The 15,546-nt window shown below is 35.1% G+C and overlaps 1 protein-coding gene across 1 annotated transcript in view; it reads left to right on the top strand.

Moving 5' to 3' along the window:
* TRDN (triadin) overlaps positions 1 to 15,546 on the top strand; it is a 307,272-nt gene that overhangs the window by 45,976 nt on the left and 245,750 nt on the right. The window contains exons 6-7 of the mRNA XM_039223086.1: positions 6,145 to 6,198; positions 9,462 to 9,521. Of these exons, the coding sequence (XP_039079017.1) occupies positions 6,145 to 6,198; positions 9,462 to 9,521 (114 nt within the window). The remainder of the gene's footprint in view (positions 1 to 6,144; positions 6,199 to 9,461; positions 9,522 to 15,546) is intronic.

Below are 15,546 nucleotides of genomic sequence, written 5' to 3'. Positions count from 1 at the left end.
AAAGAAAAAAGAAGAAAAATAACCACAAACCAAATATTTAAAGATAAACACTAATATATTTTTTATTTTCCTCACATTTTTTCTTTCATTTAGGTTTTTTTTCTTCTTTATTGTATATTGCCTTGGGATTTTTTGGGATGGCAACTTGTGTTGTTATCTTCAGATAACATTTAGTCTTTTATTTAACCAATAAACATGTCAATTTACTCAGAGAATAAACCATAAGAAATCGGAACCCAGTTGGTAAACATATAACTAAATTAAAGAACTTTATGGCTCCTGGAAAAAAGGAGGTTTTTTAGGCATCCAGAACAATAGGTATTTGCTATATCAACCTGAGTTGTTTAGTGTTTGGGTAAAGAACTGACCTCAGGAATGGGGAAGAATTTCACATGGCAGAAGTGTGTGCTGATGAATGTTCAACAATCAAAGTGGGCCAGCCAGTGGAAACGGGAGTATCATGGCAGGCAGATGCTATAAATGGAAAAACTGGCCATAACCATTAGGTAATAATACACATTAATTTATTCACAGCACTTACTTTGTGCCAAACACCATATTCAGCACTAAAAATTCAACGATGAATCAGTCCCAGTCCACTGAGAGATCTGAAACACAGTTATACCATCATGTAGTGAGTATTCCACAAAGAGACATCCTGGAGGAGATAACCAGCTTCCGCAATTGCTAAGTAGGTCTGAATGCAGTTTTTTGGTAAAGCCTTAAAGGAATGGATGAGTCAAGATTTAGATGTGCACTCTGGAACCTGAACTGGAAGACATAAGAGCTAGGTCAAGGGCCATTCGAGGAACAAGGTGAGAACTTAGTTAAAAGACACAACAGAACCCCAATGATTCGTATTAGTATTAGTTTCCTAGGGATGCAATTACAGAGTACCAAAAACTGGGTGGTTTAAAATAACAGAAATTTATTGTCTCACAGTTACAGAGGCTAAATAAATTTATTTGTTAACCATCATTTGAAAAATATAGTACCTATATATTGTCTCTGAAGGATGATTTCAGGAGGACTGATTATCTCAGAGAGCTGCAAAGGAGAAGCTATTCCATGCTTCTCCTAGCTCCTGGTGATTGGGTAGCAATCTTTGCCTTGTAGATGAATCACTCTAATCTGTCTTCATCTTCACATGGTGTTTTCTCTGCATCTCTACTTTTTTCCCTCTGCATATCTGTCTCTGTGTCCAAATTTTCCCTTTTCATAAGGACACCCATCATATTGAATTAAAGACCACCATAATGACTTCATTTTAACTTGATTGCCTCTGTAAAGACTCTATTTCCAACTAAGGTCACATTCTGAGGTAGTGGATTAGGACTCCAACACATCTTTACCACTCCAACACTGGTATGCCACCCAATGCATACATACCAGTATCACATGTGGTCAGAAGAACATTTATTTGAAAGGGTAATTTAGAGTAATAATCCTGACTGACTGGTTTAGGATTGTTTCTGGGAGATAATTATAGGACTGGAATTGTAGGCTGGCAAAGGGTTTTTCTGAAGATGAGGCTCAAAAGCCAAAGAGTACAAGACATTAAAATGTATCTAACTATCCTGTGCCCTTTGTAAAAAAGCTCTCAAAGACCACAAACTAATTAAGTCAGCCTCTATTGTATAAACTTTTATTTTTCTTCTCTCAGCGATGCTTAATTGACTCTTTAAAGTACAAAATGTATTTTCTCTCTTTCTGCCTGACAGCTGTGAAATATAAACCTGGAAAATGAGATATCTACACATATCTATGCATCACCTCCTCCATAGTGGTTGCTCGCTTTTGAGGAAGTGATTACAGTTCTGACTGGCTATGGAGCCCCAGTTGAAGAGGAAATTGCCCATACAATTAAATCAGAATTCAGAGTAAAACTAGTATTTTGGAATTTAAAAATATACTTTGTGATTTAGAGCATTTATCAGATGAGTTTTGTAATATGCGGGAATTTGACTAATCTGCACTTTAATAGATGCATAAATGTAATTTTATCATGAAAAAGAAGCATGTGTATTATTGCAGGATTGGTTTTAGATAACGGGCTCAGAGAATCCAACCAGCACACTTTGGCTCATAAGAACAAGTTCCTAGTCTGCACAGGACCTGCGTGGACAAGGTTGCATAGTTGGGGAAAGAATGCTGGTTTGGCAATCTGATCACACTGAATTCTTCTCTGCCATAGACTCTTTTGAGGCAATGTTTTCTTATCCAGGGACAAAGAAGTTCAGGCTAACTGACCTCTTAGGTTCTTTTCAGCTCTGAAATTGTGTGTTTATTTTAAATAAAAAAATGATAAATTCCTTCTTTAGGAAAAATGAGTAATATAATCTTTGACAAATTTCTCTACTCAAGAGTGCTTTTCTATTTGAGTTCACCATTACCATGGAGAATGTGTAGATCATCTTGGCTTAGCACAGAATGGAAATTTTATAGGTTAGTTACAAAATAAATAAAAACATACAGAGACATACATACTAACCAAGAGTACATCTGACACTTTGTTTTAGTGTTGACAAAAGCCTAAGCAAATCAGTTACTGAAAAATTTTTGACACCAAACTTCTGGTTTTTTCTAACTAAGAACAGAGAGATCAGCAAAAGGACTCAGCCAGCCTGGCACCGAATCCTTACTGCTTGGCCTCTAGGGAGGGTTTGCCTGATAAGAACCTCAGGGTCAGGTGCACTATGAGCTCTGGTACATTCAGAGAAGGACACAGGGTTTGTCCGGCAGGTTGCCAGGGCCAAACTCTGTAAAAGCACAGAGCACAGCTTGCAGAGTGCTGGAGAGGGACCACATGGGGTGGGCGAGAGGCTGCTGCAGAGTTAAGTTGAGCTGAATGTTCTGGTCAGGGAAAGGTCAAAGTCTGGGCAAGTGCAAGAACAGCAGAGCCCTGCCAAACTCCGATGCCAAACATCAGGGCCATTCCAACTGGTGGATTCCATTTGTTTTTAATTATCAGTATACCGAAGGGACTTTTGTTTCTTGTAAATAAGGATGACAAGCAAATTAAGCTCCAGCAGGTGCAACAAGCTTATTTTGTCCTGAGCTAAAACTGTCCTAGCTTAGATATAACTTGCCAAACAGAGCTGGTGACATATGAAAACTTTTTTTTTCTTCCATATGAAAACTTTTGGTTGTAGTTTCTAAGCAAAGACGTGCACAAGTAAACACAGTTTTTGGAAAAAAAATACTTTTTTTAAACTTTAGAGTGATTATTAAGGCAGTTACTGATGGTTGCATTATTTTGATAAAAGAAACTTTAAAACTTGGTATGTGAGCTCAATCTTGCCAAAGTTTGAAGTTTTCATCCAAGAAGCTCTACTGGCTGTCTGCCATTTTGAACAGCTCCCTGGAGCACAGGGGTCCAGCTGTTTCACTAAGCAATGTTATGGTACCGTTTCTGAGGGGGATAATGAAATTCCAGCATATAGGACGGTGTCTGTAAATCAAAACTTAGACTGTGAGGAACCAGATTTTCCCCCAGGGTAACAAGAATGAGGCATTAATATGCCAGTTTGAGTCTGAATTCAGCCCCCTTACTCTTTTGATTTTGTATTAATTCTCCCATTTATGCCTGTGCACACGTCAGCTAGAAAATCCTTTAATGGAATGGACAACCAGCTGTCCAAGGTGGGTGAGGTCTGGTCCTTCACAGAAGCAGAGACACAGATTAGGTGTTCTCTTGGGAATCTTGCCAATCAGGTTCCAAAAGCACAGCTTATCTCATGCATACTTAGTTCCCTCTAGAGAATGTTTAAAAGAGGCTTTGTTTTTGCCAAGATTTTCTTTTAGTTTTAGCTTAATTAATAGTGGCCCGAAAGAACCAATATAAGTTTGTGGTCATGTGTGAATGCTGAGGTCCCCTTTCTTCTGTGAGATACTTATATTGAACTTAGTAACACAGAAACACCTAAAAGGATTATAAAATGTAAGGAAAATAATGTTTAGATGTTCAAAGATATATTTATTTTCCTTCTGTTTTTCACTGAGGTTTAATTATTTGAGAAATTTTGATACATTGGAAAAAAATTTAATGGCCAGAAGCAAGCAGTGCTTATAATATCTATACCATATCATTAATAAATAGAATTGTACTAGGAGATGAAAACAGTTTTTCTTATAATGTTTTAGAATTTGCCTTACTCCAAAAAAATCTATTAAAACTCCAGTATGGGGCAGACACCATGTGATGAGCCAGAGATACAAAAATAAAATAACATGATGTAGTCTTTAAAGAGATTTCACCTACTAGGAAGTCAGATATATGGACAATGGCAGCATTTTTAAAACTTTATTTATTTATGTATGTACTTATTTATTTATTTTGAGAGAGAGGGAGAGAGTCTGAGCAGGTAAGGGATAGAGAGAGAAAGAGAGAGAGAATCCCAAGCAAACTCTGTGCTGTCAGCGCAGAGCCCAAGGTGGGGCCTGATCTCGTGAATGTTGAGATCATGACTTCATGACTTGAGCATAAATCAAAACTAGGAAGCTCAACTGACTGGGCCACCCAGGTGTCCTGACAAAGGCAGTATTATTATTTAATTGTTAAAATGGAATTGTGCACATGTTCAGTTAGTTTATAAAATAAATAGAGATCAAAAAAATTTTACTGGGAGGAGCAACTGAATCAGAACTGAAAAGGAACTGAAAAAGGAAGTGTAAGCGTGGGGATTGGGGTGGAAGGTACAGGCAGGTAGAGAGGAGGGCATACTTGGAGCTATGTTTGTTTTGATACATCTGGAATATAAAGTTCATGGGAAATTCAAGTAGATTGGATGGGATTGATATGCAAATGTCAAATCATTAGATCAATAACATAGTTTTATATTTCATATAGTACCTATCCCATAGGTACTATATAATAGATACCATGTTAAGCCATGAGGGAAATACTAATATTTGTAACAGGTTAATAGTATAATCAGATTTTCCTGTTAGAAAGATTACTCTAAGAGAGAAAGATGTAAATCTAAAGGTTTAAGAGAATAGTTAAGATGCTATTATAAATAATATTTGGAATACTGATATACCAAGAAGGGCATTCTACTCCAAATTTTGAAATGGTCTCTTTCCTTTTCTCCTTCCAGCTTCCTTACTAGGTTAATTTCTCCTCATCTTTCACATTCTTAAATGTCACTTCTACTAAGAGATACTCCCCAAATACACAGGCAATGTCTATGAATGCCCTGAATACTTTCTTCATGGCATTTATACCAACTTCAATTAATTACCTTTGCAGTAATTTGTTTAACCTCCATTATTCATCCACTTATTGACATCACAGTGACTGGGATAGAGTCTATCTTGCCGAACTCTCTTTAGCACATAGCATGTGCTTTCTATATTTTTGTGTAAATAAATGGCAAATAGGGGATGTAATATTGGATTTAAAAAGTTGGGTAGGAGGAATATTACAAGGTAGATTGAAAGAGTTTGGCAAATGAACAGAAGTGGAAAATAAAAGATGAATCCTGGATGACTCCCATGTTTCTAGACTGACAATTAGACGTGCCATTAATAAGAATTACGACTAAATTATGGGGAAAGATTTTAACTTAAATTTGAGCTCTTCTGTATTAATTAATTGGATCTCAGCTCAGAGTAAATTAAATTTAGTTTTCCTTAAGAGGATTTGGTGTCATTCCAATCTCATGCCAGTATATTTTCAAAAATTTGGGGTGGGGAACGTTTCTGTAGAGGAGTAACGTGCAATTTAGGTTGATTATACTTTGCCTCAGATTCAGGTTATTATCTCTCTGTATTTCTGTCCTTATATTTTGGTGTTTCTCCAGTATTGAGCTAGGATCCTTTGCATACAGCATGATAAGTTTTTAAAGTTTTCCACTACTACATTAAATTGAAGTTAAAGATTTCAAAAAGCTGAGGTGTATTCTTACTTTTGCAATCAGACCTGGTTTGGGGACAAGTTTGTGCTTGGGTACAAAATAAAAATAGAAATAAAAAATTTATAATTATCTTAACATTTAAACATCTAACTATGTACAACCTCATTCCAGTTAAAATAGATTTTCAAAAGCAGCAGACACGCTTTTGACATCAAAAATTGCCATGCAAACATCTTATAATTTATTCTCTTTATTTAAGTGAAAAATATTCTCTGTTTCTTTTCAGTTACACACAAAGAAAAAGAAAAACCCAAAGAAAAAGAAAAATCTGAAAAGAAAGGTATGGAAAAGTTCTTACTGCTGTTCATACACATTGGTTCCTTCCCCTTTGACCTCTTATTCTTTACATAAGATTTTATTTTTAAAATTATATTTTGATATTTTCCTTAGAATTGAATCTATAAAAAGTAATTTCTAGGCTGAAGTAAATAAAATATTTGAGACTCCAACTTGGTTACCAATTTACTTTCTAGAAATGTATTCATTTTTTTCCCCTGGCAGTTGTGAGACTGCCTAGGCTAACAGTGAGGATATTATTTCACGAAATATTTTTCGATTTGATAGGTAAGAAAGTATACCTCATTATTTTAACTTGCATTCTTTAATTACCTGTAAGACTGGAATTTAAAAAGTAACTTTTATGTATTTGTTTAGAATCTGCAATGTAAACTCATTGTTTAGTAGATACAGATACATTATGAAAAGCTTCCTCCTGCCTTGTTCCGCACCCCAAGTACCATTGCATCCTATCCACACATACACACAATACACCGCTTCTATGAGTTTTATGTGCATCTTTCAGAGCTTCAATATGAATTTATAAGAAAGTACCACTTACTGTTTGTCCATTTTCTATACAAAATTTAATGTATCCTACATTCCGGCTTTTATAACTTAATAATATATCTTAGAGTTCTTTCCATCTCAGTAAATAGGTATTTCTCATTCTTTTAATGTTTATTTTTGAGAGGTGGGAGGGGCAGAGAGAAGGGGAGACACAGGATCTGAAGCAGGCTCCAGACTCTGCGCTCTCAGCACAGAGGCTGACACAGGGCTCTAACGCCGGTATTTTCCTCATTTTTTTAAAAAAGCTTCATGGTATTTAAACGGAGATATTTTCTTGGGGCGCCTGAGTGGCTCAGCCAGTTAAGCTTCCAACTTCGACTCAGGTCATGATCTCTCAGTTGATGAGTTTGAGCCCTGTGTGCATGTCATTTGGGTATATTTTCCTGGCCTGTCACTTTTTCAAATATTTTCCTCAGGTTTTATAGTTAATGTTAGGGTTTCCGTCTGTGTGAGTAGACATGTGTGAATGCATATATGTGTGTATTTGTATTGTGTGTGTGTGTGTGAGTTTGTGTGTCTGTTTAGATTCTTAAATTTGTATATGGCTAGATAATGTTTTATTTTCTTCTGGTGATTCTGCTTTTGAATCTTCATTCAAAGAGTAATTCAACAGTTATTAATATTTCATCAAGTTTTTAAATTTAGTTTCATATTTCACATTTAACTTTAATTCATCAAAATTTCATTTCAGTGTAGGATGTGATATAAATCTCTAATTTTTTTCTTTTTCTTTTTTCTTTCTTTCTTTTTTTTTTTTTTTTTTGCTCTTGTGGATCACATCCAGAATATTTGCACTAGATTTCAGCTGATTTACAAGCTTACAATATGCATAGCCTGCTGCACTATTTCCTGTGCAACATTCCACTCAGATAGAATGTTTTATAATATTTTGGGAATCAGATCCATTGAAACATCTTTTAATCTTCTTTATTCTATACTCATATTTAAAATTTTGAATTAAATAATGATTAGTTTGTTAATGTTTACTTAGTGATATTATCTACGAATTTCAATACAGCCACTTTCTTTGTTATAGAAACAGGTGTCTATTTCTCTTCTGCTATTAAGTTATGCAGTATTATTGGCTCTGACTAAATGAAATAATCTGATATTTCATGTGATTTTTTTCAACTTTCACAGTAGCTTAATATTTTTAGTAAAAAAATAATTGAGAATTTGCCACTCCTAAATTATAAATGTTACAGGAAATGTTCATACTGGAAAGTAGAATAAAATGCTTTATTGTAAAGTGTCCTTTAATTCATTATATACCAATTAAAGGAGTCTGCTTTTTATGGAGTAAGTTATTACACTGCAGCCCCACGACCTTGTGTGAATTATGTCTCTCTTGACTTGGCATCATGCGCCTTCAACTAACAGTCCAGGCTCTTCCCCATAATCCCAAATGAGAGTGGGCATGGCTGTGGGGCAGGCTGAGGGTAGAAAGGCTGAAACCCTGGACGACATGCATCTGCTTCCTCGGTGGTCTTCACTTGGTCTTCAACTGAGCCTTGTGCTTTAAGCTCTGTGAGGTTTGCTTTATCTCTCCAAGATTCTGGGGAAACTATTCATCAGCTGTGTTTTAGAAGAATAGTTTGTTAAATACATGTTTCAGCACCTTTGATCTTTTATAATACAAGTAAAGCTGATGGACATTAATGTTATTATACAGTTGGAGAAATGGAAGTAATTGGGATTCTAATTTTCAACGTTAATAATTTGGCTCTTTCTTTAACCCACCTGTTTAATTAAATCTCTTATTTTTTCATTTAATTTTTATAATTTCTTTAATGCTCATTATTCTCCAATAAATAATATATAAATGCTGTAAAATGAGTGGTGATTTGGGAAACTACCAAATTACACTGATGAATGCATTTGAAAGATGACTAACCTGCACATACTCCTGTATGTCTCAGAGAGCCCTTTACTTCATAGAAGCTAGTAAAATAAATTCATATTGATTTATTAATTTATTCCATAAACAGTGAGAAGGTATAATGTTCCAAGTATGCCAAATATTATTTGTTTAAAAAGCTGCACTCAATCAGTAATCATTTCTGATTACATTTTTTTGGTCTTCTCTGACAAAGATGAAGATGCTATTTCTTAGGGGTTATTTGGAACAAAAACCTTTTTGGTTGTCAAAATGTCATTGGAGTGGGGGACACTTGGTTAGCTGGGACCAGAGATACTAAGCATTTTTTCAGTGCATAAGACAGTCCCTTATAGAAAGAAATTATTTTCCCCCAAATATCAATAATTATGTCTTTGTTGAGAAACATTGTTCTTAATCCAAGTTCTAATTCTGATTTAAATATTTATTTTAATTAATTATAAAGAGAGTGTTTCATCATTATAATACAACATCTTTTGACAAATATTATAAAACTGCTCTTTCTCAGTTTGTCTTTCTTGAAAACTTTATCTATTTAGAATAATAACAGTAAAAAGGGAAGTGAGGTTAGCTTTCAAAATGCTTTCTAACTCTTTATGCCAAGTCTTTTAAATTGGATTTTATATAGTCGTTATTACACTGGTATTTTTTTTATTTCTAAATCAGGCTCATAAATCTTTAAAATGTCATCAATCTTTAAAATCATACATGATTTTGGTGGCTATAAAGCTGAGATAAAGAGAAAGCTTGGTCTTGAAATCTATTGAAAGTGTGTACTAATATAAATTTTTCTGTTTAAGCAACTCACAAGGAAAAATTTGAGAAAAAAGAAAAACCAGACACAAAGCCAGTGGCAAAAGGTAACTTTTCCCTTTATTGTTTATATAATCAAATTCTTTTTACTTTAAAAGATTACATTTTGGGACTGTCCTGGGTGGCTGTCAGTTAAGAGTTCAACTCTTGGTTTTGGCCCAAGTCATGATCTCATGGTTTGTGAGTTTGAGCCGCATGTCAGGCTCTGTGATGACAGTGTGGAGCTTGTTTGGGATTCTCTTTCTTTCTTTCTCTCTCTCTCTCTCTCTCTCCCCCCATCCCTCTCCTGCTTGTGCTCTATCTCTCTCAAAATAAATAAATAAACTTTAAAAGATTATATTTTGGGTGTCAGAGAGCTGGATGATTATATGCATTTAACATTTATTTTACATTAATATTAACGTGGCCTTACATTTAAAATTTAGTATCTTCAAGAATAATAAATCTAAATACTTAAAATAATAAAACACTTGAAAATGTTAGAGAATGATGAAGAGATTTCCCGTATGTGTTTGGGAGAATTTGGAACCCCAAGAACTTTACCCCTCACTATCATCCCCAGGGATACATTACATTACATGGCAAAGAGAACTTGTGGAAGTAGTTAAGGTTGCTCTAAACTATGGAGATTATCCTGGATTATCCAGGTAGGCTCAATGTAATCTCACAAATTTTTAAAGCATAGACATGTGACAGAAGAGAAAGAGTGATTTGAAGTGTGACAAGGATTTCCCCTCCATTGCTGGCTTGAAACTTGAGGGGAGCTCATGGGCAGTGGGAGAAGAATTTTGTCAATATAAATAAAGTGAATCTTTCCCAGAGCCTCCAATAAATAATGCAGCCCTGCTGGCAATTTGATTTTAGCTTTGTGGACCCTAGGTAGAAATCCTAATTGAACCACATCCTGCCAAGACTTTTGAACTTTGGAAACTGGGAGATATTAAACGGATATTATGTTAAGCAGCTAAGTTTGTGGTAATTTGTTACTATAGCGATAGGAAACAGGCACAATATATTTGGTCTATAGCTTTTGACAGTAGTACACTTTGGGTTGATTTTAGAAATTTCAAATTCAGGATTTAAAAAAATTTAATGTTTTATTTATTTCTGAGAGAGGGAGAGAGACAGCATGAACAGGGGAGGGTCAGAGACAAAGAGGGAGACACAGAATTCGAAACAGGCTCCAGGCTCTGAGCTGGCTGTCAGCACAGAGCCCGACGCAGGGCTCAAAACCACGAACCATGAGATCATGACCTGAGCCTAAGTCAGACACTTAGACTGAGCCATCCAGGCGCCCCCAGGATGTTTTTTTTTTTCAAGAAAAAAGATAATGCGTGCATTTTGATTGATATTTAAAGCCATAGAAGGCCAAAAGTATCTTAATAATATACCCCCCATAATCAATTAGGATATCAAAGTAATGTTATGTATGTTGGAGGATTACATAAGTACTAAATTACAAATTGAGTATTCTAAATTTATTTGCCAATTGTGTGATGTTAAAAAAATATGGATTCTAAGTGAGAGTTCAATCTTATCTCCTAAATTTAAATTTATTTTTCTTATTTTAAAATACAGGCATTTTGTGAACAGTATATTTTAGAAATCTCAATTCAGTATTTTCAAGGGAATAATTGTTTAGATAAACATGAGAATCTACTTTCAAAATTCTGTGTGTTTACCTATGCAATGCAGAATATTTAAAGATTTGAGGCAGATATATTTTTTACTAAATATTTTCATGAGATAACCAAATATCATTTTATTGAAGTTAAGGTAGATGGATTATAAACTGATATTGTTTCCTAGAAGATAGCATTAATTTATTCTCAAGATGAAATTTACAACTAAATATTATTATTTTATTCTATTTGGTTCTCTTCTGTTTGACAGATTTGAATGAAAATAAATTCATATGTATACGAAATCTTAAAACTGGAAAGGATGTTAGATATCATCTCACCTAACTACTTAACAGATGAAGAAACTCACCTCCAGGGAGAAAAAAGAGTTTGGCCAGATCATATAACTAGTATGTCATTAAACTAGGACAAATCCCAGGTGAACTGAACTTAAATCTAGTATCCATTCCAAAGGCAATCAAGCTTCAATTATTCCTTCAACAAATATCTATTTAATCCTGTACTAATTATTAATTGTTGTGAAAAAGTTACTACAAATTTAGAAACTTAAGTCAACACACATTTATTATCTCAGCTTCTGTGTGTCAAAAATCTGGGCATGGCTTAACTCAGTTCTCTGCTTCACAGTCTCTCACAAGATTGTAATTAATGTATTAGACAAAGCTGTAGTCCCATCTGAAGGCTCAAATGGGGAAGGATAATTTTCAAGTTTATTTACATGACTGTTGACAAGATTCAGTCCTTCATGGCCTGTTGAGTCGGGGCCTCAAATCTTTCTTTGTTGGCTGGAAGCCATTTTCAATTCTTTTCCACATGAGTATCATTAATATGGCAGCATGCTTCATCAAATTTAGCAAGAGATAGAACCAGCTAGTGGAGAAATGGGCACCCTCCTGCACTGTTGGTGGGAATGTAAACTGGTGCAGCCCCTCTGGAAAACAGTGTGGAGGTTCCTCAGGAAACTAACAATAGAACTCCCCTGTGACCCAGCAATAGCACTGCTAGGAATTTACCCAAGGGATACAGAAATGCTGATGCATAGGAGCACATGGACCCCAATGTTCATAGCACCACTCTCCACAATAGCTAAAACATGGAAAGAGCCTAAGTGTCCATCAACAGATGAATGGATCAAGAAGATGTGGTTTATCTATACCATGGAATACTACATGGCAATGAGAAACAATGAAATCTGGCCATGTGTAGCAACATGGATGGACCTTGAGGGTGTTATGCTGAGCGAAATAAGTCAGGCAGAGAAGGACAAATATCATATGTTTGCACGTATAGGAGGATTAGGAGGAACTTGATGGAGGAACAAGGGGTAGAAGAAGGGGGGACATGGTGGGGGGAAGGGAGAGAGGCAAACCATGAGACTCTTGAATGCTGACAAAAACTGAGGACTGATGGATGTGGGGGGGAGGGGGGAATGGGCATAGAGGAGGACAGTTATGGGGATGAGCACTGAGTGTTATGTGGAAACTAATTTGACAATAAACTATTTGTAAAAAAAAAAAAAGACAGAAATAATCTTATGTAGATACTCATAGAAGTCACATACTATTGTATGCGTAGGCTAGTCCATATTCAAGGGGAAAAGATTACACAAGCATATGAATATCAGAAAGTAGAGATCACTGGTGGCCATCTTGAGTCAACCTGGGCTGCTCCATGTCGCAAATATTTTATTTACATACTTATTTTCTTATTGGGGAGATAGATGTAAGCAACCCATATATGTATAAATTGTATGTGTATATACACATGCATAAATATAATTTTCCTTTTTATTTTATGTATGTATTTATACATTATGTTAGGAATATAGTAAATACTTAGGAAATGCTCTTTGTATAATTTGGCAGAAAATAGAATAATATTAAAAAGGCATACATTATAGTATGTGATAATTAAGTTAGAAACAAAGATAACCTGTTATATTTGAAAGGTATGACCAGAGTTAAAGTAAAGTCTCCATCAGAAGACTTTGATTTCCAGAGGCACTCTCATGGAAAATAGCATGTTTCTTGCTCTGTTTCAAGTCCAGCCTGTCAAAGAGCTGCATTTTGCTGAACCACCTCAGGACATCCTCCTGGGGAAGAATGGGCCTTTTTGTCTATCCTGGTACATGTGTAGGACCTCATATCTCTTGTGAAAACTAGCCTATTCCTATAGTTCATTAAAAATAACAAAGACTGGGAAGAAGTAGAAGAAAATGATTCCTGCCTCATTGTTGTACCATGTTTGGCAAATGGCTTTTTCATTCCTAGATTTCTCATCTGTGAAATGAGTATAGTATAGTAATTCCTGTTATACATCAAAGTCTAAGTTCTAGGAAAACTCCAAAGAGCTATAGGAATGCAGCGTATGAAGGTTTAATATTAGAAATGCCTATGTCTTGGGGTGCCTGAGTGGCTCAGTCAGTTGAGCATCCAGCTTGGGTCACGGTCTCGCAGTTTGTGGGTTCGAACCCCGTGTTGGGCTCTATGCTGACAGCTCAGAGCCTGGGTCTTGCTTTGGAATCTGTGTCTCCCTCTCTCTCTCTGGGCCCCTCCCTGTTCCTGCTCTGTGTCTCTCTCAAAAATAAAGAAACATTAAAAAATTATAGAAATGACTATGTACTTATTTTGCAGTTTCCATATTCTTTTGTTCATGTGTTTTTACTTATTTTCACAGCTTCCTTAAAGGAAGAAATAGCTGCAGTGATAATTTTTTTTAAATGGGAGAAACTTGAGGAAGAGAGAAGTTAAGCAGTTAGCAGTTCCTTAATGAATGAGAGTTGAAATTTGTTATTCACTCCAAAAATAAATAGTATGTTAGTATGTTTATTGGATAATGTGGTTTTCCTACTTTGGTGTAAGACATTTTGATTCTAGTACAGTCACTAATGGGTAATGCTAATTCCAAAATGAATCAAATATGCTAATATCTTTCTTTTGATTAGACCATTTTATTTTTTATTTGACAAAATTCATGAATTAAATATCTTGCTAAATAGAACTGGGTGATGTGAAGGGCTCCTGGGTGGCTCAGTCCGTTAAGCGCCTGACTCTTGATTTTGGGTCAGGTCATAATTTCACTGTTTGTGATATTGAGCCCTGCTGTTGGGCTCTGCACTGAGAGAGCTAAGCCTGCCTGGGATTCTCTCCCCCTTTGTTTGCCCCTCCCTTGCTCTCTCCTCTTTCTCTCTCTCTCTCTCAAAATAAATAAATAAACATTTTTATAAACGGACTGGGTGGTTTAAATATATCATGACAATCCTTTTTTGTTTTTTCATTCCTTAGTGAGCTCCTAAGTGCAAATGTCACTTAAGTTCTTTTTGAGAAATAAAAAGCAAACAACAGGAAAAGTATTTTGGCACAAAATTTAAGAACATCTACCCATTTTGATAAAATAAATGAAAGTTAAATTTTGCTTTAGTTTCGTGGTATTTTCCCCATTATGTCCACATCACTGCTGAGTTCTTACCCATTTTAATGTCTGGCAAAATTACTTGTTTCCAATGTAAAGATCACTGACAAGTATCTAAAACAAGTAAGACAAATTTTGTTATTTTTATACTTAAAATCATTTGATGAAAATAAGTTTGTTTTTGAGGTGATCTTGACTTGAAGAAAATTATCTTTGCCCATTTATAAATTATAATGGCATTAAAAGTAGATCTGAATTTCATATATGACTAATTCCATAGTTTGATGTTAAGATTAAATCTGGTGCTACCTACAAGTGGGTAGGTGTCATTTAACATAGTGAAAATAACAGTTTCACGTACAATAAGTATAAACAAAAAATCCAGTTGGCAAATTTTTCAAGTTTTGCCAGGTTCATTTTAAATACATATTTACATATGCAATCTGTTTATGGCTATATGTACACATGATCTGAATATAGTAAAATATGTATTGTTTTCTTGATCACAATTACTAATTCAGTAAACGTTTGTGTTTTCTCTGAAAAAAGCACTGTGCTAGACATTACAATGCCACAAAAATGAATAATATAGTTCTTATCCTCAAGTTGTTCTGTCTGGTAGAGAAATGTGTGAATAATCATTTGTAATACAAGATATATAATAGGGAGAAACATGTGTGTTTTAACAAAAGTTGAGGCAAATTGAAGCTCAGGTGAAGGAATGATTAATTCCAATGGCAGTGCCCTTTGTTACATATGCATTGAGTGCAAAGGAATGTATATACGTGGAAAACAAAGCAAGCATAAAGAATGAAGCCTGGCAGCATTTGACATGTAGAAAATACATGAGATATTCAAGAAAAAGAAAGTAGTCTGGTGGAGGAAAGATGCTATGAGAGGAGAAAGGACAAAGCCAGATCTTGCAGGGGTTCTGGTTTTTTTTTTTTTTTTTTAACATTTACTCATTTTTGAGAGATGAAGAAAGAGTAGAGTGCAAGTGGGAGTGAGGCAGAGAGAG

This window comes from Hyaena hyaena, unplaced genomic scaffold (assembly GCF_003009895.1).
Source record: "Hyaena hyaena isolate Hyena2069 unplaced genomic scaffold, ASM300989v1 scaffold_1262, whole genome shotgun sequence".
Classification (NCBI taxonomy): Eukaryota; Metazoa; Chordata; class Mammalia; order Carnivora; family Hyaenidae; genus Hyaena; species Hyaena hyaena.
The sequence above is the reverse complement of the archived record's forward strand: the minus strand, read 5'-3'. Positions and strand labels throughout refer to the sequence as shown.